The sequence below is a fragment of the Atheta coriaria genome, unplaced genomic scaffold (assembly GCF_025399875.1).
Source record: "Atheta coriaria isolate IRGN ID8LTWV9N9 unplaced genomic scaffold, Caltech_Dcor_3.1 hic_scaffold_7_pilon, whole genome shotgun sequence".
NCBI classification, from domain to species: Eukaryota; Metazoa; Arthropoda; class Insecta; order Coleoptera; family Staphylinidae; genus Dalotia; species Dalotia coriaria.
Window position 1 is genome coordinate 5,655,219 of NW_027045449.1, and position 22,938 is coordinate 5,678,156.

At 44.9% G+C, this 22,938-nt stretch overlaps 2 protein-coding genes across 6 annotated transcripts; one reads left to right on the forward strand and one right to left on the reverse strand.

Moving 5' to 3' along the window:
- Positions 1-40: 40 nt before the first annotated feature.
- LOC135796642 (eukaryotic translation initiation factor 4 gamma 1-like) lies at positions 41-20,825 on the reverse strand. Of its 5 annotated transcripts, XR_010549371.1 has the most exons (17): positions 20,086-20,825; positions 13,461-13,720; positions 12,708-13,388; positions 12,141-12,639; positions 7,608-8,201; positions 7,278-7,414; positions 7,112-7,216; positions 6,730-6,915; positions 6,215-6,647; positions 5,010-6,027; positions 4,587-4,774; positions 4,136-4,350; positions 3,778-3,915; positions 3,327-3,540; positions 3,155-3,262; positions 983-2,890; positions 41-797 (listed from the first exon to the last, which is right to left on the reverse strand). XR_010549371.1 is itself a non-coding variant. In XM_065308745.1 (16 exons), the coding sequence occupies exons 1-16, from the start codon at positions 20,243-20,245 to the stop codon at positions 2,802-2,804; spliced, it is 5,025 nt and encodes a 1,674-aa protein (XP_065164817.1). In that variant the 5' UTR covers positions 20,246-20,825; the 3' UTR covers positions 41-2,801. The 5 variants fall into 5 exon arrangements, 4 of the variants coding, with proteins under 4 accessions (XP_065164817.1, XP_065164820.1, XP_065164818.1 ...); XM_065308745.1 differs by having other exon boundaries at positions 41-2,890; XM_065308748.1 differs by lacking the exon at positions 20,086-20,825 and adding an exon at positions 18,898-19,161 and having other exon boundaries at positions 41-2,890.
- Positions 20,826-21,116: 291 nt separating this feature from the next.
- Positions 21,117-22,436, forward strand: LOC135795857 (nucleoporin Nup35-like). Its single transcript, XM_065307653.1, has 2 exons — positions 21,117-21,225; positions 21,281-22,436. Exon 2 carries the CDS (start codon positions 21,288-21,290, stop codon positions 22,245-22,247), a length of 960 nt encoding a protein of 319 aa, XP_065163725.1. The 5' UTR covers positions 21,117-21,225; positions 21,281-21,287; the 3' UTR covers positions 22,248-22,436.
- The last annotated feature ends 502 nt before the right edge of the window (positions 22,437-22,938 follow it).

The window sequence follows — 22,938 nt, forward strand, 5'->3', positions numbered from 1 at the left end:
AAATGTACATAAGAAAAGCAAGAAATAAAACACAAACGAACTTTCTTGATAAGTTTACTTAAAACGTTTCCACTCTCGTTCACAGTTCGTCTTCACTAATTTACGCGATTTCGCTTTCATCTGAATCCGTCTCCGAACTCCCGACATTTCAAACGTCACTTCACCGTTCCGAACCAATCAAAGAATAATTAAAGAAAAAAAGATGTCACATCATTGATCATCAGAATCATTTTGTGACTACCTTCATCTTTCCTTGTTACAAATTTCGTATTTTCGTTAAAGTCTCTCAAGATCCATTCATTTATGATTTAATTCCGTCATACAAAATCCTATCTGTTTACAACAGTTTGATATTCATCGTGTCTTCATTCAAGCATCGATTTGTTTAAACATTAGTTTCGGGCTAATTTCTGTGTTTAAATTGTTCCTTCAAACGCGCCGCAGTTTGGTGCGTGCGTTCGGTTTCTCATTTTCGTTCAGTGAGTTTGCGGCCAGTTGCATGTCAACATATTCGGCTAATTATCAACAACATCCGTACGCAAATAAACATCAGATCAGCGTCTGCACGTTGACGAGAACAAATTCCCATTTTGTTTAACTATGTACAAGTAATAGTGAATAACATATCTCAATCGGCGCGCATTCTGCGCGAGTACCTCGTCGCTCGCAACTTGTAATTACAATAATCATTTGTAGCGCGGAGTAAAACTCGTCTGCTTGCGCAAATGTTTAGTTATTTCTCTGAGCAATGGTACTTATGGTAGGTTGTCACCTCGTCTTTTTACAATGCCAACAACCTGGAAGTTCATATTCATTATTTAGTAGCTTTTCTATGTACAATTATACACATCATCAGTCAGAAAAATACTGTATATAAGTTTTCGGTTGCATCTTGTGACCGTCTTCGACGCGCGCGTATCGCTAACACAAAATTGAACAGACAACAAAACGAAAATCATATATACAATATTCTGCGTCCTACCAAACGTGTAGAATTCGTTTCGGCATCTCGCTATCGACAGGGCGCTGCATTTTCCGCGTGCCTCGACCTGCGTCCGCACCAATTAAAGGCAATTGCGACGCATTTGAAATTCTATGAGTAGGTTACAAACAAAACTGACTAGCACAGTCGCTCCGCGCACGGGACAAATGTATGGTTTCGTCGGACTAAACATTAGAAAAATCACTTACATACATGAACATAAAAAGTTGTATATAAAAATATAAACATTACTTAGATAATGTAGAAAGTAATCGAGTGTGTGAGGGCGTTCGCGAAAGATTTCTTACGCTGAAATAGGCAACAATCGCGAGGACCTGTTGAGACGAGGGTTCTTTCTGTGATCGTGTGATAGGTGGTAGTGTCGCATTGATTCGTCCCCACACTGTTTTCAACAATCGTTTTTTTTTCATTCTCTTGCTTGCTTGCGGCCGACGCAGTCTCGCAAAAATCATCCACAATATATAACTTACAATAACTTAACAAATACAGGTAGTTGTAGGTGGTAGAGGCTAAATCATAATAAACGCTTCTATAACAAATAAAAATAACAAAATAATAGAAGAGTTACAATGATTCATCGGTAGAGACACGCTGGGCGCCTGACGCGCGCCCGCGACACATCTACAAAACATTCGTATTCAAAGTTTCAACAAAAACGACTTAATCAATAAGTTCCCGCATCTCGCACAACCTAATACGGCCCAATAAATAATGGATTTTCAAATGTCAGCGCTTCGCAATTAAATCTTGAATTTAAAAAGAAACATTACCATCATATTAATTAATATAAACATATATTAAAACATAGTAGCGCCGGCAGGCAGTGCACATCTCATAAAAAAAACTTTTTTATCGATTTTTTTTTAGTACAACTGCAAAATTACAGAGGCCCGCGCAGGCACACAGCTCCATCATTCATTAGGCCTAGCTACATAGTCGTAAAACAGTTGAATCAATTTCGTTATGTAGGTCTTTCGCTTGTGTTATCCCTTTAGTTTAAATATATATTTCATATATATATATATATATTTGTTATATAATTATTTATAATTTTTTGCGCTCCATGTTCCAAGTTGCTATATGAAGAGGTCAGTCACAGGGCACTAATATTTAGGTGTTCGATCGCGTTTAGATTAACAGTAGTTCCCGGGCATTTTTACAGTTTTAAACTTGACGCGCACCTTATAGTTTAGAATGCCGTTTGAATTTCATAATATCTAGGAAGTGTCGCAGTCCGGTGTAAGTCGACGCGGTAGCTGCCGCCTACGAATCCCTGTGGTTCCATTTCCACGCTTGGGGGCGGCTATGCTCGCGCCTCACAATTCTTCATTTATATAAAGTATATAATATAATATATATAATTAAATAATTTTTACCATTTTTGTTTTTTGTTTTTGTTAAATATTTGTATATATAAACAATTGTATAAATTTTAACTAGCACAAAGTCACTGTCTTTAAAGAAGTTTTTAAGTTTTTTTGTGGTGTTGCTTCGTGAGGGAGAGAGAATGTGGGGTATGGGGGTAGAGCAAAGTCATCACTATAGAACGTCATGCGCGTTTCACGATTGTGTTCGTTTTTTCGCGTTGTCGCCGTCGAGCACGCATTACTGCTGCTGCTCAATGTGCTTTTGGGCGCCCCGTTGGGTGGCGGCCTGGTGGTGCTTTTTGGTGGCTTGCTCGCTGCGTTTTTATAGTTTTGTAGAGTGTCGACGATCAATTCAGTAACTAGGAGTGCGCCGAGCGCAGTGTTCGTTAACATTCGGCCGCCCATTCAAGCGGGCCGAAGACGATCTGATGCTAGTCCTCCGATGACGAGCCGGACTCGTTCTCCGACTCAGTCTCTTTCAGTTGCGTGAAGAAGCTGGTTAACTGTTTTACAGCAACACCTACACCAAAGGCAAATATACATTAGAAACTATTTCGTGTACACAATTAAAAAACTAACAGCATTGACAGATCAAACTGTCAGGAGAGTACTATCAAACTCCGCTTATGATTAAAGTCGGTGTTAGCGAACTCTCCTAGTTAATTTCGCATCAACCGAACGCTTTTACGTCACTGTAAGTTCGCAACTGCTGCCTGGTTATGCCAATGAGATATTAAATTACAATTTCACATGCATTACATTTCACTAGACTTTTGTAACTCACCTTTGTTTTCTTGTGCAAGAGGATCATCACTTTTCTCCCATGAAAGGAAACTATCATGCGAAATAACACTATCTTCGTATAACGTATTGAAGATTTTGAGTAACAGCCCTGAAAAAATAGCATACCAATAAGTATTGACTTGCTTTGCAACGCGTCTTTAATTCCTAATTACCTGAAGGATGATTTAATTGGTTAACTATCGCTTGAATCGCATACAAGCATTGCAACTCGAACTGTGAATTACTGTCGATATACCTATGCAAGACGCTGTAGTAACCACGGAAAGTGGGTTCATGTAACTTATCGTTGACTATCGAGTTCTTGATGTACGCAGTGGCCAGCGCACGGATGAATTCGTTTTCTTTTTCCTTCTCACCAACGTTCGCCTGTAAAATAATTATATTTGTAAGCATCAATTCAATTAAAACGTAAATCTCAAGTAATTAATTGTTGTGATTGAAAAATTGTCAATCAGTATTGATATTGAATGCAACATAAAGTTGCAACAACATAGGAAACTGATTCGGTATACTCTTGCAATATAAAACGCCACAATCTACATCAAAAATTAGAATGTGGAGCTGGAATTGCTTTTGTAATAAACAATATCATAAGTGACTTACAGTTATCCATTTGTATACTTCATCGGTCGAAGCCTTCGATTTAACGAATTGATTTAATTTATCATTAATTTCCTTATAAGATAAATTGCTTTGACTCGCCGAGGGATTACCGCCACCTCCGGTCAGAAACTCAAAGCCCTGCAAAATGTAATATTAAAATTAGTTTTATATAATATTAAACTTTAAAATAAATAAATGTTAGAAAAGTACTATCAAACTCCGCTTATAATGAGAAGACGGTGTTAGCGAACTTTCCTCGTTACTTTCGCATCAACCGAACGCGTTTGCGCCACTATAAGTGCACAACTGCTGCCTGGTTATGCACAAAAAGTACTTAATTACAGTGTCCAATACTTACATTCTTAGTAATAAATTCATTGACCATCGATGGATCCATCCAATCGTTTAACGTTAATCCGGACGAATTCCATATGCTTGCCAGCTGAGCAGGTCCTTGCTCCTTAATAGCTAACGTAAAGATCGCCGCGAGTAGTCGATGCGCGTGACCCTGCAGGCATTCAGCGCACTTGTGGAGGCTTGTTAGAGGTAGCACTTGTGTTATAATAGGATTTACTAGAAAAGAAAACAATTAATGTATACTTAATTCCATCACAGAGATTGACAATAATAAAATATGTAATAAATTGTCGGGAAGAGCACAATCAAACTCCGCTATGTTTAAAAAACGAAGTTAGTTAAACATCACCGTTAATATTGCAAAAACCGAATCACGTTGCGACACTGAAGTTCGCAACAGTTGTCCAGGTGATGCCAATAGGTTTAAAAAAATTAATTACAATATAACTTACTTGTTACTTGGGCATAGTACATCCAGATTTGTGGAATATCTACAATAAGGTCTTCGGCGCTTGAAAAGATTTCCTTCAAACCGGCGCAATAGCTTTCTAGAGATATGGTTTGACACTTCAGGAGATGACTGCACAACACTCCCACCTTTTCTCGGGCTGTCTGCGATCGCTCCAAAATACCAGTAATGCTGGAGAGTAAATGCATGCATTAGCTTTGTTTACAGCTTAAATCGAAAGAGTTCTTTGCAAAACATGTGTAGAATGGTTGACTATCAAACCCCATTCACCGAGTAAACTCTAATGGTGTTAGCGAAACCATCACAATAATTTCGCACAGAAGAAACACCCAGAATTTATATTGATCAAAAAAACAGGCGGTGATTCTGTGCGTAGTAAAAACATAATAAAATATATGATACTTACATTATGCTTACAAATTGTGCGTGAAGAGTTGGGTTAATGGATAGCCGAACTTCGGTGTCGGTGTCTTCGAGGTTGGCACAATCGCTGATGTACTCATCTACAATGTTCTTGATCCGCCGCTCAAGCTTCTCGGGCGTGAGGTCTTCGTACACCTGTGGTGCTGGCACTTTTTGTGGCGGTTGCTGTGTAGGTGTCGGCGTGTTTCGCTGTGAGCTTTCACGTTCGCGCTGCTCACCCCTCTCACGCTCAGGCGCACGATGCTGTGATCCAGACCGCGAGTTGCGTCCCTCAAATTTACTATAACCACGCTCCATGCTGTTGCCCTTAGAACTATACGCATCCTTATGACTGCTGCGGTAACCGCCTCGGTTATCCATATTATCATTGGCGGCATCCAGAAGTGCAAACTTGTTGCTATTTGACTGCGGCGCAGCAGTCTTGATATTGGAGCCGCGACTCCAGTTGCTGAATGAGTTACGTGAGCCAAGCGGCTCGTCCACATTCGGCTGCTGGATCTTCAACTTATCTGACTGCACCGTGAATGTGGTGTTTTTACTGCCACGCGATGAAGGCGCCGACAGCCAGCCATCCTCGCTCTGGCCACCACGACGTTTGCCCGAGTTGCTGGAATTGCGATCTTCTTTTCGCGGAGTCATAGGACCTGAGTTCATCGCAGCAATATTCATGTGCTCGTTATCTGCCTCTTTCTGAATCTGTTCAATTGTCTTCGGGTTAAGGTCGGTACGACGTGGCACCCAGCCTCCGGATCGAAGATCAATCACATCCTGCAGCATGAAGCGTACTCGACTGCTTACTTTGCCGTTCTTGCGGTCTACCATGCCACGCATCTGGTCAAAGATTTTCGATAGGTCAACGCTTTTCGCCTCTAGGTCTTTGCCGATGGTCGACAGCAGTTTACACAAGCACTCAAGTCGTTCTTCATCCTCGTTTTCAATCAAGTTGTACAGACATCTAACCATAATGTTCTGTGTGAGCATTTGTTGCTTGAATAGTTCACCTGCAACGATGCCAACATATTATTTTACCATTCAATTAACTTTTTAGATAATAAACAAATTGCGTGCAGCAAAATAATCAGTGATAAAGTTGTCCTCAACGAATGTCGGTCCACTACTTTCATATTAACCATCATATTAAACAACGTTTTAGAAGATCTAAGAGATAGTAAAGCATGAAATACTTGCCTATAAACCGGATGTTTCCGACCGACTTCATTCGTATCCTGCGGTCGTTCTCCTCAAGAGCCATCATCATCTCCTTCTTCTTCTCAGGATCAGGGCACGCCGAAATTTCAACCAGGCGCACGTTGCGATTGCTCTCTTCGCTAGAGTTCTTTTCGAACTCCATTTGACAGCGCGTGACGAGCAGTTTACGGAAGTTAACGAACTCCTTGCTCTCGGCGGATACCGGCACTTGCATGAGAGCCAGCTCTCTGCACATGAGCGCATACGCAACCGAGAAGTTGGGCTCGTTAACGGCCTTCTCAAACACTAAATCTATAACGCCTTGCAGCCTCTCAGTCGTGTCGATCGGCAGCGTTTTGATTTGATTCAGCAGCGTGCTGAACTTTTGCGGCGTCAATTTGTTTAGGACACCACGTACCTTCTTATATAAATCCTGGCGAAGAAACAAAGATAAATCATTCATACTTCATCGATTAAAAACAGCAGAAGTTCTAAAAAAATGCATGTAAACTTACGTCAGTCTTACGGTCGTCATCAGTCTTGACAACGTTCGGGTTCTGGCGGGCGGGTTTCCAGGCGTTCTCAGATTCGTGTAATTTGACGTCCTCTTTGAACGAAATGGAGACGCGAATCATGCTGCCGGACTTGCCACCCTTGGAGTTGCCGCTAGGTTTGCCTTGTTGACTATTGCGTTTTGGAGGCTGTAAACAAATGCAATTATAATTTGGATCAATCGTTATTGTGATACAAACGCAATCATAACTTTTGTTTAAATAATCAGATTAAATAAATCAACACAACTTTTCAGTTCACTACTTTCATCGTTTTATATTTTTTGGAATATCATCATCGAATTATTGTTTAAATTCAGAAGTATTTTAAGCAAGATATACTTACAATTCTAGTGGATTGCGATTTGCCTAAGAAATTAGCATTGCCAAAGCTAGGAGCAAAATCGGTACGTCCCATGGCCGAACCCCTGCCCATGTCACCTCCCATTCTCTGTAGAATGAAACAGAATAAAGTAAATACATGTTACATGGTCTTGTCTTCGTTAACTTACAGATCTATCATCACCAGCCGCAACTTCGTTGAGAATATTATCAGGTTTCGTTTTACTCTTCGGGTAAGTGCGTAGAGCCAACAAGAAATCGCGGCCGTACGACTTCTTTCCCTCTGGATTATTCGGCGACCATTGATCTTCAAACAAAACACAAATTAGTCTTAATTGACAGTAAAATTCTACAAACCCACAAAGGCGTGTAAATTACATGCAAGGACACCGACAATTAATACTCGGTATTTATTCGGCGTAATTAAAAAAAAATACAAAATTTGAAGTCAACTAATGACTACCATAAAAAGTAATGTGTATAAATGCGTGTCAACATACCATCCTCATATTGCAGCGGTTTAATTTCCGATTGATCGTTACTAATGGCAGTCTTGGCGTTAACCTCGTTCTTTGCCTGCACGAGCTTGTCGTTGGATAATGCCGCCTTATCGGTTTCGTCACAATTTTCCACCACCGGCGGCGGCGTGAACGGCTTGGGTAGCTCGCGTACAATGGCAGTTACATCAAACGACGGCTTCGACTCTGGCTTCACAATCGGCAGCGCCTCGCTGGTTTCAATCTTCTTCGCCGGCACCACTGGCGTCTCGTTGATAACGGGCGTCACCACTTCAGGTTGTGGTGGTTGTTGCTGCTGCTGCTGCTGCGGCTCTGTCTGAGCCGGTTGCGCCGGTGCATCGTTTGCATTATGCGTGGTTTCGGCATTAATGCTGAACGCATCCATGTCAGTGCCTTCCTTACTAGCACCCTTCATGTTGAGTTCCTTCATCTTGTTGGCCTTGTTAGACTTAGCCTGTTGAGGTTGTTGGTTGGCAACCGGCATCGGCGCTGGTGGTTTGTTATTCTGGCCCACGGCCTGTTGGCCGCCAGCTTGCTTGGGTTGGTCTTTGCCACGTTGTGCTTGCTTAGATTTCCCTGTAAAACAAGAAAAGTATAAGTTCTAATGTCACCATACACATCGAAAAGCAATAATTACACTAAAATACTGTACTAGTGACAACTATGATCCAAACTCAATGAGAAAGATTGAACAATTGTTATCGCCACTAAATTTGCTTTCGCATCAACCGCCCGCTGTTCTTCCCATCAAGGGGGTAGAACAGCTGTAAAGGTTATGCAGCGACTGTCGTCACTCGGACAAAGTTAACAATTTGTAACCGAGTGGCAAGCGAACGCAAATCGCAAGGACATGCGGCATGGAGTGGAAGTTATCAAGCGCTTATACGGCGAGACGCAAAACGGGTCACACGATGTCACGCGTTTTATCGAATCTGGATAGAATTTTGCAATTACGCCAAAATGAATTCATCAAGCACACACGCTCTATCGACACAAATTGCTACATGCTCATGTTCGAGTCAACTCCAAAACGATGAATGAACACATGCTTTTAAAAACTAAACTCGCCATGGTAACAAGACGCAGAATAACTACATTTACGAAACCGTCGCAAACAGTTAAAGAATAAATAAAGGTAACTACTACTGCTGGCGTATTGATAACGGGCAATTATGTTTGAAAATAAAATTTTATTAGCAAAGCGAAATAAAAACCGGCGCTGAATGTGCACATTTTAGGAATCGCAAATGTAGCAAGCGAACTTTTCACGCATGCGAACCGCGGGTCGGAATTGAAAACAAAAGCATCACACACAGTCCAAGCAACGAAAATAAATCGAATTTGTTTTGTTTCTTTCGCTTCGTTTTCAAATTCGTTCACATTCGTATTTCGCGACTACCAAAGTGAGATGGGATGTTAAAATAGTCCTATCATTTGTAGAATACTCAAAACTTTGGTGTGTAAAACTTAAATCCGCCTCAAAACACACCGAACAAGTAAATTAACTACGTATTCTTCAGTCTAAATATAGAATTTACACGTGTAATTAAATTTGAACTGCTTTTGCGGGTAATTCTTTAGTGTTACACTCATAGTATGCCTTCAAAAAGTCATAAAAAGATGCGCTTTCTTGGCAAGTCAGCAAGAATGTAGACGCTCGTTCGCCGCGACGAGCAACGCGATTGCCGGGCTATATACCTACGGTCGACCAGCGACATTTTTGATGCGGCGCGTTCAGCGCACCTAATCGCCGACAGGCGTTTGTAAAATAAATAAAAAAATCTGCCAGCGAATTAAGTAGGTTGAAACGCCGGCTCGCAAAAAAAAGTCGACAGACCTGCCCAAACGCCGCGCCGGCGATGACGTGTCACAGCACTTTATTCGAAAGACTTAAGACCGAATGTGCCTCCACTCATTCGCCCGTGAAGTAATTTTCGGCGAGCCCGTGCATTCATGCATTCATCGCTAATTAGACGTAATATTAACATAAAGTATAAAAGTTCAACGCGATACATACTGAATTGAATATGGAATGTTTTATTATAATGCTATATCAAGGACGTCGCAACTTTAAACAAACTCATGCTGAACATTCTCAATCAGAATTTTAATTAGAATGTTTGCGAGTTGTCCCACTAAAAGTTAGATAGTTTACATGATTGTATCGAGCTCGGAGAGTTGTTGGTGCAGAGGAATTTGAACACGTTTGCATTTTGACGCATTTCGACACTGGTTGAATGAAAGTTTAAATTTAAAAATGCAAAGGTCGTCGAGTATCGCGACGAGTTGTGTTACGACAGACGGCAGCGCGCTTTCTTGACCTAACCAACGTTCAACGTCAATCAATTATGTTTTTTTCCAGCCTGCGCTAGCGAACAATCCGAACAATATTTTTTCTCATGAATAATTTGGTTCGTTCGTAGAATTAGAATATAATCTAAATCGCATTCCAAAAGCGCTGATTATGACTTGACAACTGGCGCTGGAACTTTTTAAAACATTTTTGATATTAGGAATTTGCAAAATTTAATATTTCGGGGAAACCCACTTGAAATGAGATTATCTGACAATTGACATATGGCTACTAGTTCTCTACACGTGCTAAAAAATTGTACAATAAATCCAGTATCGGCATGTTGCAGGATTTCGATTTCGCAACAAGGTGAACCACACACGCACACGGTCGCACGCTTGTGCGCTTATTGGGACTTTCTAAAAGTGGACCCACGAATGCTGCGCTTGCATACATTACGCTCTGCTAATAATATGTGCGAACGCGAATCGATATGAACGAGACAAACCAGCCAGAGCACAAAAAATCGCCAGCGACTGAAATTATTACATAATCTATTGGGCGTATTGTGCGCGGCTGCCCGTACACATTCTGAACGGGTTACTCATGATGTGCTGTGGTTCGCTTGCATTGCTGCCACGCTTATTACGCATGCGGCTGCTGCAACTGCCGTTTAAGACCGTGCTAAGAAGTAAATGACTAAACATATTGCATAGAACTTGACTGGCACATTCGTTCTGGTCGTGGAATTTGCGTATAAGCTAATTAAAATTATTATTACCCCTATCTAATTGCGGCATGTCCGACCAGCAAACACACACACTCTCTGGGACGTATTCGATGTCGATGTGGGATCACACGCTATTCTTAGACGTGACGAAGAAACGTAAATCGCACACGCGGGGCGCGGAGGAGGCAACGGGCGCGCACACACACACACGCCGCGCGCTCTCTCACGGGGGCCTTCTTATGCACCGCGCAGTGCACCGCGACCAAATACGGCCGAAATAAAACCTCAAAAACGTCTCTATTTCTATTTGGCGTAACACTCGCGCACGAATTTAGATTCGCGTCGTCGACTAGATCATACACTAACTCTTTAAAATAATGCCGGACTACAAATGGCAATGCCGGCACAACAAGAGAGATCAGTCTCTTCGGTTTCTCGCGAGTAAAATTTTGAAATTCTTTTGAGTATTTAAAACTTGCCGACGCACTAATTGTATTAAGTACTAAGTAACACTAAAAAAATGATCACTGCCAGAATCTATTTGGTTGTTTAAAACTTGTCGGCGCTTAGTTGCTGAGTATTTGTTCGCCACTGCGGGGGAAAACTAGGCGCGCAACGCGAAAATGTGCCGCGAGAGTCGACGACCACGTTGCGTGCGACCCATGTGGTCGCCGCGAGTAGGACTGTGCCCCGTCGACAGCCATGTTGGACGAGCGCGGGTCGTTCAGTTCCGGCGCGCCGATCGACAACAGCGCCACCACGTAAGAGTACGGCCAACATACAAACTACAACATATCCAAACGTGCTCGGGACCAAAAAAAATCGGACCAAGCGGCAAATTTAAATCATAGTCTACCGGTCCAAGTAGTTCATGACGTCACGATTGGCGAGAGATAGTTGTTCAGCGAGCCGAGCGGCGTATTATGAAAACCTCGACCTAGCAACAACAGACCGGCGTGGCAGGGAGACAATTTGCATTGCAAAAGAGTGTGTTGTGCGTCGTGTCGCGCGAGTAGCACTTGCCTCATGTTCGAACACGTCGAGAGTATTGACAGAATGACATTACTACTTCCACGCCATTTCTATTGGTACTTTTAAAATGACAGTTGGTAATAGTGACTTCCGGCAAAATACAGCATGCATGTACAACTACTACTAACTACACTAACCAAAACTATGAGAGCAAACTTCGCGAGGAAGGATGAAGCATGCGTGATGTGAAATGTAATGTGTGTATTGTGTGTATGAGATTTAAAGTGTATGAGAAGTACTAGTTTTGTTGTACAGAAGTTTATTTGACTACTAAAGTCACACAAGAGACCATTGATGCACAAACCAAGGACCAGGCGAGTGCGACTCTAACAGCCGTCAGACATTCTGCGGGTTACACTGCGTGTACGTGTCATATGTCGGGTGTCATGTGGTCATGTAGTCGTAAGCAAAGCAAGCAAGTGAAATAGCAGCAGCATTAAAGTGAATGCAATAAACTCACCGCTATTATCCTGATTAACAGCCGGCTGCTGTGCGCCGGCAATCTCGACAGGCGCGACGCTGCATTCTTTTTTAGTCTGCTGCGGCTGCTGATGCTTTTTGTCATCGCGCACAGCTGGCTGATGCTGCTGCTGCTGCTGCACGGGCGGCTGCTCCTTGGCAGAGACAGCCTTCGCGGAGGAGGGTGGCTCGGCAGGCGCCAGCGCCACCGGCGACTGCTCCTTGGGCTTGTCCTCCTTCGGTTTAACATCCGAAGGAGGCGCGGAAACCTCCTTAATGGAGGGCTGGGATGGCTCTTTGGGTGTATCCTTGTGCGGTGCACTCTCCTTCTGACTGGGCGCGGGAGTGTCGCGCTGCTTACGCCCCTTCGCCGGACTCTCGCGGTCCTTCGGCTTACCCGGTATCGTTACCTCGGCCGAGTTCGAGATTGCCGACACGACGGGAGTCTCTTTGGCAGTATTTGATAGGTTATTGGCCGGAACAAAATCATTTGTTGGCACCTAAAGCACACCAATAAAGAATATAAATAATCAATGTCCTAAATAACAAATTCTATAATACCGCTTACCTGTAATTTACTAGATTTAGCTATATCGTTTCTATTATGTACATTTTGTGGAATCTGGTGGAATGGGGCGGGTTGCTGTTGCGGTGGCGGAATCTGTGCCCGCTGAGCGAGAACGGCGGGGTCCATCCCGTGGTGCGGGTCATGCACGACTTCCTCTTCAGCCGCCGCCGAGTCTTTATTGATCGCCTGCGCCACCTGCTTGGCAAACGTGGCCTGCACCTCCTTGACGGAATTGTGCGGAGCAGGCTGGGGCGTCTGACGCGCTGAAGACTCTCCCGACGTCGGATTTTGCAGTTCCTCGTTGTCGATGGGCATCATAGTCGCGGGATCAACAATTGGGATAGCATTGCTGCGCTTTTTCGGTTGCTTCTTTTGCATAGGCGCAGTCATCGCGGTAGTCGCCATCGCCTGTGGCGGTTGTGGGGTGTGCGGCATGCCCTGCGCGACTGGCTGCACCGACGCCTGCGGCTGACGCTGCATCGTCTGATTATAATAATACGGCGGCGGAGCGTACTGCTGTGTGAACATCGCCGGTGCACGATAGTTCTGCAAGTATGGTTGGACAAACGTCGTAGGTCCATGTCCTCCGTACGGGGCGGGGTAAGATGGCATCGGCATATTCAGCACCTGATACTGAGGCACCTGTATCGACGGATGACTCGCATATAAAGCCGGCTGATTCTAAAAAGGAGAACGTCAAAATTATAATACAATTCATGGTATTAAATGTTGCTGGTATGGAATGACACTTACAGGTCTCTGATTAATAAGCCGTTGCGGCTGATTGGACTGTGGCGGACGCTGGAAGTAGTTCTGACCGCGCTGCGGATACAGATTCATCGTCTGCTGCTGCGGCACGTGCTGCTGGACCTTGAGATCGGCGTTCGGCGGCGTCGAGGCCTGCGTCGGCGGACCGGTAGGCGCCATGCCTCTCAGCGGCGGTCCTTGATTGGTGATCTGATTAGGCGGCTGTTGTTGCTGTTGGACGTAAGACCCACCATGAAATTCAGCCCCTGAAACGACAACAATGGATGAGAATCAAATTGCACCAAGAAAATGTCTACATTTGTCTTAATTATACAGAAAATTTTATCCCCCCAAGTTCTTTCATGGCGTGTAATAGTCAAATAACGATATTTCAATTAAGGAATCAATACTAAAATGCAATCGATGAAGTCGACCCCCCAAAATACATCCTGCTCTTTTCAGTCGCCGACAAGAGGTCAATACAAATACCTATCTCTAATTTCATGGAAATTACAGTTATCTTCTTCTTCTTCTTCTTCTTCTTTTGTAGGCATATTGCCTGTTCCTACTTCAGACAGGGTTTAGGTGGTCGCTCCATCTCTTTCGGGGTCTTCCCAGGGATCGCTTTCCCCTTGGCGATTTGTCCCTGGCTATTCGGACTATTCTGGTTTCGTCCATCCGTTCTATGTGTTCGTTCCACTCGATTTTGCGTCTTTTGCACCATTGTGTTATGTCTTCTATGTTGTTGCACGCTCTTCTGATGTCTTCGTTCTTTATCCGGTCGAGCAGTGTTTTGCCATCTATGTTTCTTAGTGTCCTCATTTCCGCGGTGGTGAGCAATCTCTGTGTGGTTGTCGTCTCTGCACGCGTTTCTGCCGAGTATGTAAATATGGGCCTGACTACTTACAGTTATGAGCATTATTTTTCCTCCTTTTCGAGTTGCTAACTTCTAATCCTCAAAGTCTTTCTACCAGAAAATATTTTAGCTGGCGGAGTCTTCGTAGAAATGACTAATTATGTTTTTGTGTGTTTGCATTACCGCAAACATAATGGCAATTAAAAATTTAATTAATTATGAAAACTTTCACATTACTGTATCGTGTGTACGATAATAATAAGCAACATGCGCATTAAATTATGTACAAGGATGTGGGGGAAAATGTATGTAAAGCGCGACGCGAGCACTCGTACTCGTATTTCCGCGAAAAAGTGGATCAAACGAAAGTTGAGCGCGTTTAATTCGGCTCGACTCCGCGAAGAATCTTCCTCAAGCGTGTTCAGCCACGCAAGCACATGTAACGTCCCGAAATCGTAAAGTTTAAACCAGCACAAAACATTTTACAAACGGCAAAAACAATAAATCTCAAAACTTTTCCCTATGCTGCTATGCCTGCGTCATTTGTTACAATTGATGCATTGATACACATCAGCATCATAATTAATTTGCCAGAAAGGAGAGGCGCATGGACCGCGCGTAATCGACGTGTACACTCCTCTCTTCGATGCACGCGGGGCGCTCAGCGAAAATCAATAGAACGTGCACTTGTGCGATGACGGCGGTGTGCGCGATTGCAGGAGCGGCTGCACCGCCGGCCCCGGCGCGCACTCCGGCCACGCCACGCCGCACGGCTCCAAACTGGGTCACGAAAATGGGTCGCGCCGGTTTCGCGGTGTAACCTTAACCAGAGAACCCAGTTGCAACGCGCTAACTGGCACACACACAACAGAATAAAACAACCCACCATCACACGCCTCAGAAAACCGATGCAGATGCACAAGGCGGCGGATCAATGACGACCGAGTCGTCGAACCGACAAAAGAAGCGGAGGACGCGAGAGACACCCAAACACCCAAGCGAATCTTACGCATTGCGAACAACTTGCATTTTTCGTGGGAGCGCACAGCGTGCCGACGTAATTGCTATTTTCCAATCCAGCGGTGGGCACACGCACTTCCGTAAGCGGAACGCATTCTCTCCGCGAACACTATGGGACGATAAAAACGTGAGCCGCGCGCGACTTTGCTCACTATCCGACTTTTTTTTTCATTCTTACACTGGGCATGGGCGCGCAGCGCACACGGCGGCATCAATTACCGCAGTTTCTCTCGGCTGGTGGGTGTTACATCATACGCCACAGCATTTTTACTCGGATGCAACCGAACACAGTAGATCAAAATGTCGCGCGAGGGTGGGAGATGCATGCAAGAACATTCGAAACATTTGAACATTATACACATTACGGCATTACACAACCAGCAACGCCGCCGTGCAGCGCGCAAAGAGAAAAATGAAGCGAGCGGATGATGGTGTGTACGCGCGCGCGCGCGCATGTGAATCTGTGTATGTGCAGCTACAAGGCCCCGTTATTCACATTCACACAGAGACCTAGGCGCGCATTCAATCACACCCGACTGCCAGCCAGTCGGCTAGCCAAGTAACGAGCCACAGAACGGCAAATATGTGCACAACCATTCGGTTTTATGGAACATGACACACACACATACAGCCACGAACACGGTGCAATTACATTACGCGCGTCTATGTTTCTCTATTGCGGATTCGCGCGGTGTGCAGAAAACACCATCGGCCGACTTTGCGCTCGTATCGCGGATTGCAATTGCAAGGTTGTTACGGCAAATATTTGCAACGCTTTTCAAGGACGTTTGACGAGCACGCTCGCGCGCCGTTAATTTCAACATTTCCACCTAACGCGCACACCGCGTTGTATCGTCGTCGTCGACGTTGTCGCGGGTTAATGACAACGTGGAAAACGAGAGACGTCCTCAAACTGAAATATTCACGCATACCGGAAATCATTACAACCGGGTGTTGCAAACAGCATTAATTTCGCATTTAAGAAGCAAATTTTTTCACTAATAAAAAAAATTGATTAGAATGATGTGTTTACGTACTCCGAGCATAGGTTTTTGACACTACACGAGTGACTAAGTACAATTCGGGGGGAATAACCCAGACTCCCAGACGCGGTGCGCCATGCCGCCGCATTGCCTTAATTATTCGTCCCACCGACCGGCTCTCCTCGTCGTCGGATCGGACCACACCGGGCAAAACAGCAACAATAACGATTCTACAAGTTGCCCGCATACCATGTGTCATCACATGACATAGCAATTCGCAAAACCTACAAAAATATTCAAATCGGCATTGTCCTCGGGTGAAATTGAATGTCTCAAAGAAAACCGCTTCCCAAACAGCTGTGCTAGCTTACGCTTGCACCTTTCGTTGCAATTCGCAAACAATTTCATTGCTCGTGTGCCCGACGTTTACGCCTAAATGCATTGTATATTCTGCAAACTTGTTTTCTTTTAATTCAGCCAAAAGTTTTCACGGCTGTCAAGAGCAAACTTTGGCCCTGGACGAGCGACGGCGCAGGCCAACTTTTGCAGGCAATAAACAAGCCGTGCAGCACAATGCACAAATGCTCACAAAGGAGATCCCCATTTATCCGAAATTCCAAGAATCTACCTAAGTCGGCCGAATCCTACCTAAATGCGCACCGCGTGCACCGAGGATGCGCTCGGTATGCAGCGCTGGATTTACATTACACACGTGTGCGCGCAAAGTATGCGAACAATGGCGAATTCCAAATATTTCACTTTGCGCACACAAAAATAATTCGATTTACAGACGGCTTGGTTTCAACATTGCTAAATTTGTCAGGTGGCCATGACTGAAATGTCATTGCAAATGCTGAAATCTAAGGTAAAATTGAGAAGAACTTACGCTGCGGTGGTAACATCCGATAGTGTGGCGGAGGTAATAAACAAATCTCCGGCTTGACGGGGGCGTTCACATATCTCGACACCATTTTGTCGTTTTGTTTTCAGCACCGATGCGGTGCAAACGCGAGCAAGGCAAACAAAAAGCGGCGAAACACGCGCTCTCGCGAGTTGAAAACCGCTGACGGACGGTTGGCCCGAAAAACAAACCAACTGTTATCAAACGCGCATCATTGTGCCCGCCCGCTGAAGAAACGCGCGACTAGTTCTTGCATTTTTCGTGGCTGCTGCTGCCGCCGCCAGAGATGCAACCTCGCAACAACTTTGAGTGCGCGATGATGATGAACACGACGAACGACGATCGCCCGACAACTCGGTTAGCTCCTCGCGCATTTTGCCGCGGCACACATGCTACACTCAACCACTCAAAACTCAATGACGATCCTCGCGCTCAGCCCGCACGCGGTGGCGTATTGATTCGCCGATGACGATGACCGTCCGTCCGTTCGCGTGTCAGAGTCTGCACACACGGGAAATCGCGACTGGAATGTGTTCTCAGAGCACGTCTCGACGCGGCGCGAGTGCCCCTCCGATAAAAATCGATAAGGGCGTTTTAGAAATCACTGTGCAGCGCGCACGGAGCGTGTGCTGCTGCTGCTGCTGCACGGAACGCACGAGACCAAAACACACTGCGAGCGCACTCTCTCACTAACACCACCGCATCAACGCGGGCGCGCGCACCAAAGAAAGAAGCTGACGTGCGTGCGTCCGTCGTTCTAACCACCACTGTCGACCGAAAATTTCGCTTCTCCCTCGAGGGTTTCGCGGATTGAAGTTTTGCGCGCGCGTTTATGTTGTGACTATCGCACGGATTCACTATCGCGATAGGTTCACGAATTGTTAGAGTACGCTTGTCCCGTGACTCTCGGACTCAACGATCGAAGTGATGCGTGACGGCAATTCTTCGGTTAAACATTTGTCACCGTTGTTCGCACCGACAACGCCATTGTATCGACTGGCAGCGGCCGCGATGCTCGGACGCTGACGAAAACTGCCGACAGGTTGCATGACGCATGCGCGCTCACTTGGCGGCGCGGCGCAACGTTGCCGCGTCGACGCCGAGACGTGCACGCCAACCGGAAGTGGGCGCAAGGGCACACACACCGCGCGCATCGCAACCAACCAACCAACCGCCGGGCACCCAGCCGCGGCTCGCACGCGAATACGAAATTACGAGCTGCGTAAACTTGAATTGAGCCGCACGGACGGACGATCCGTCCGCGAGGAGTCGCAATCGAACACGTACGCTAATGGGCGCAAACATGTCTGGCATGACTGGCTAACATTGTGCAATCATTGAAATGGGTTGACAACACAGAGGAATGCGACTTTTCCACCGAGTTTTTAAACTCGCGTGGCGCTCACCGTCTAGGCTTATGTAATATGTTCAAGGGGCTTTTCCCATAGATGACAACGCAGAAAAACACACAAAAGCGCTTGTTATGCGAGCGAACTTCGAAACTCTCGCAAGCCGCTCCAAATTTCGGCCCGCAGAGGCACGGCACTGCCACGTGACTCTTGCCGCTTCTTCACTGCGCACGGCGCGCTTCCACCACGGAATTGAGGTTAGCCGTGCCACGGACGCCAGGCGGCCCCGCAGGCTCTTCCTGCCTGCGCGCACACGCTGCATGCTGCACATTACCTGCGATTTCAATCTCTTCTTCGGCCGTGGCCGGAAGTCCGTCGCAGGGAATCACCACCGCTCCAGCAGCACCATATGGGATGCGCACGGCCGGCGCGCTCGCTCTGGTTCGCACTTTCCACACATTCCGCACTCGGGGGGGGCCGGAGAACTGCGTGTGTGCGTGTATTAAATTTTTTCGTCAAACAACTATTGCTTTTGCAAAGAGTCTCCGCGCGCGCGAGACACGCGACCAGCGCCGAAGACAGGTGAACGTGTACTGGATTGGCCAATGAAAGTTATACATGACACAATCGCACGGTGGAGCGAGCGTGCGGAGCAGCGGTGGCAGCGCACCGTTCGTTAGTCAATCGGCTCAGCAGTGCCGGAACTACCAAACAATCGAAAATTATCGCCTCGAAACTAAAAAACTCTACGTTGACATTTGACATTCAGCATTCCTTAATCTTCAGCTAACAATAAACATTTCTCCAAAACAAATCTTCAATTTGGTTGTATCTGAATGAAAATAAAGCAGTGAAATGTTTTCATGCAGAAATAATTTCTTTTCCACTAATATAAAGTTAAATTTATAATTTTGGTTCCGCCTCTGTCTCTGTACGAACAGTCTCTACACGTATCACCGCTATGATAATGTGCGTACGAGCGAGAGAACACCACGGTGGCAAACTGTGTTTGCATTCCGATCATCGGCGGATCGTCGCGTCGTTGCGTGCGTGAGTTCGCCTCGCGTATCGCACCATGCCGAATTTTTTATCAGCCGGCGTGCGATAAGCGGTGTGCACGTAACGTTCGGACGCAGATTCGAATGTCATCTTGCGCGGGCGCACTACGACCCGACGACGAGCGACGACGACGTCTCGAAGAAAAACGCACGCGGCGCGCCGCTGTGCCGTGGGATTCGCTAAATTTAGGTCAATTGTAAAATATCTAGGAGAGCACAGCGACTCGACAACACTCTCACGTCTCACCAGCAGCAGTATAATTGCCGCACGTATGTGCTTTAGCGAATGCCGTGTAAAGATGAATTGTTAGGTTAGATTTCAACTCGCAGCATTGGGCAAACGAAGAAAAAGGGGCGTAACTGTAGCATGCCGCGACACGCAAACTGTCGACCGACTCGCAGGATTTGAATTCGATGTGTGAATGAATGAATGAATGTAAAAAGCGTTGTTTACGCTGACTTACCGCTCTCGGTCACCCAGCGTGTTGGGAACGCATGAGCTCCTTGGTGCCGTGGTTGTGAATCGCGTGAGTCAGCTGCAGGAAAAGGATACGTTTGTTGCTGTTGCTGCGGGAAGCGCGTTTGGGCCCCGACGGGTGGCGCCTGCTTCTGGTTGCCGCTCATCCTGCCGGTGCGGCGCTGAGGGGGGCTCGGCTCCTGCGTTTCCTCGTCCTCACTCACTCAGTGCAGCGACCGCCCCGAGTCAGTCCCGCGGATGGAATACATATGTTCAATGAAAACACATCACACTCGTCACACAGAACGGTCGGTTCGCCCGTGTCATAATACGCGATCGGGCGCAGCAACGTTCGCGGAAATGTGTGAAGACCGCGCAACTGGCGCACGCGGACGCCGATTTAGACTGCGCGATATTGAAGGGACGATGCGACAAGTCACTTCTTACGCGCTGCAGCGCCGAATGTGTTGAAAAAAAATAACTCCTCTCGTGTGTTTGCACCAGCAACCACTTTGAACTCAAAGGTTAAGATTAAGTTCCCAAGATGGCCGATTTGGTTAACCCAAAAACATGTTTCGTGTCGGTCGCCGCCACACTGCGCGATCGAACGCGGCACTTTCGGCGCTACAGCGGCTGCAGCGTATGCTCTCGCGCCACTATAATTAGCACAATGTCAATCAGTAATCGCTTAAATTAAAATTAATAATTTATTAAAAATGACACGCGGCTTTCACGTTGCTACTTGTGCACGACTGTCGGTGGATCACCGAACTAGCGTTTACTGTTCGCGGCGTTGCCTTGTTGCTCTTATGTTCGTGCGTTTCCGTCACAATGATCACGTATACAACCCGAACGTTATATTTGATTCAAAATGTACTTTAAATTTATTTATGATCAGAAATATAATTATAACAAACATTATTCTATTGTATTATTTTTTTAAATTATATTTATACCCTGATATTAAAAATTTCATAGATTTTACTCAATTATTTTTAAAAATGATTCTCAGTTTAAGTTTATGTGATCTGCCTTTACAAATCAAATAAATACTGTGCAAAAGTAGGGTTACCCGTCAACTTCCATTCAACCATCAAAAAGCATCTAAGAAGTTTCGGTTATTTTAAATTCAAAATCTAATTTATAGGTAAAGATAGTAATTAGGGCATATATTTTATAACAATTTATGTATATATTTAAAGTTTAACAATGGAACCAATGAACTTGGGAAGCCCTCCATCGAGTCCAGCATCGCCAAACCCGAACTTTTTACCCGCGTATTTGATGGGCGAATCGCAGCAAATCACATCACCCAGTAATCCAGCAATTTCTCCCGGTCGCAATAAAACACCGCTCATGATGAAGACCGGCACGCAACAGCAATACTCCAACAACATCCGCCAAAAACTCTTCAATCAATCCACTCTTTCCGACTTCAACTCACCAATTACCAGCCCATTTGGCAGCCCAGCTGTAGAAAAAGCAGGGCCACCTAAAACAGGTCTCTTTGATGTAGCTGAGAAGGCAAACACTCCAGTACTCAGCAGTACAATGCGCCATCCTGCACCAAATGAACAAATCATGTTTGGCATGAATGATAGCACAATGTTTGACACAATTGATGGTAGCTTCAGACAAAGTGCAGGAGCACCAGCTAATTTCAATGATAGTTTCAACAACTATCTTAATTACAGTCAGATGGATGCAAGAAGTGTGTCTATGAACATGGGAAGGCAAATGAATCAAATCAATACATTATGGGTGACTGTCTTTGGTTTTGTACCAAGCAGTACCAGCTTGATAATTGCTCAAATGTCTAATTGTGGCACAATTCAAGAGAAAAAGTATCCCACACAAGGGAATTGGATACACCTAAAGTATTGCTCTGCACAAGAAGTAGCAAAGGCGCTGTTGCTCAATGGAAAACTGATTTCAAACAGTATCATGATTGGTGTTGTGCCATATTATAACAAGTGTGAAATGGATAAGGAAAACAATATGTCCGGCGCACAGTATTCGTCACCAATAATTGCAAGATCACAAGCAAGATCATTGCGCACATCGAACGTGCCGCAATTGAATTCAAACACGGTTGTGTCACCACAAAACGTCCCTCAAAAGTCCACCGGACTGGTGACGAAGGCAATGGAGTACGTTTTTGGATGGTGAATCTTTAATAATCGTGTCGTTTCCGTCGAATTAATTGCTCACGTCTTTCATTTTTATCTAATTTATACAATTGCATACTTTCTGTTTACTTTACTTCGATTTATCATGTTTGTCTTACTGATTTCATGAATTGTGTTAGAACATAACTACGACGTTGTGATTTTATTGCAAATATACTTTACATTTGTATTTTGGTGCAATTTTAGTGTACTTTTCCAAATTTTAAGAAGGTAATCAGTTCCCTGAAATATTAACACAGTGCACATCCCAATATTCAAGTAAAGATTAAGCTGCACTAACAATACCCGTCATAAACTTGAATCAAAAGTACGCTGGTAATAAAAATGAACAATACGACCGTTTCGGGTATTAATTTTACGAGTATTGGGGATTAGGCCAACCGTAGCATGTTTTCCAGACGTGCGCATAGTTTTGCGTTGAGCATTAACATTAAAAGGGATTAATTTTGGCTCTATAGCTTTAGGCGCCTAGAATATTTATGAATTTCTTATGAATTTAAAATAGTAGTTCATAACTAAACCCAGAACGATAATACAAGGGTTCTACGTATTAATACTCATAAACGAATATTCCGGGAAATACAAACAAAAATTGCTAATGTGCAGCTATATAAAGGCATCTATAGCTGATAATGGATAATTAAAAAGACGTTTAGAATGTTAACATGAAA

Bases quoted from the DNA above. Each gene is read 5' to 3' on its own strand.
- LOC135796642 (XM_065308745.1), bottom strand. From the start codon at position 20,245: ATGAGCGGCAACCAGAAGCAGGCGCCACCCGTCGGGGCCCAAACGCGC. The intron at 12,640-12,707 runs GTAAGCGGTATT...GGTGTGCTTTAG, and splicing joins CTAAATCTAGTAAATTACAG to GTGCCAACAAATGATTTTGT. The intron at 3,263-3,326 runs GTAATTAGGAAT...CTATTTTTTCAG, and splicing joins CCAATTAAATCATCCTTCAG to GGCTGTTACTCAAAATCTTC.
- LOC135795857 (XM_065307653.1), top strand. From the start codon at position 21,288: ATGGAACCAATGAACTTGGGAAGCCCTCCATCGAGTCCAGCATCGCCA.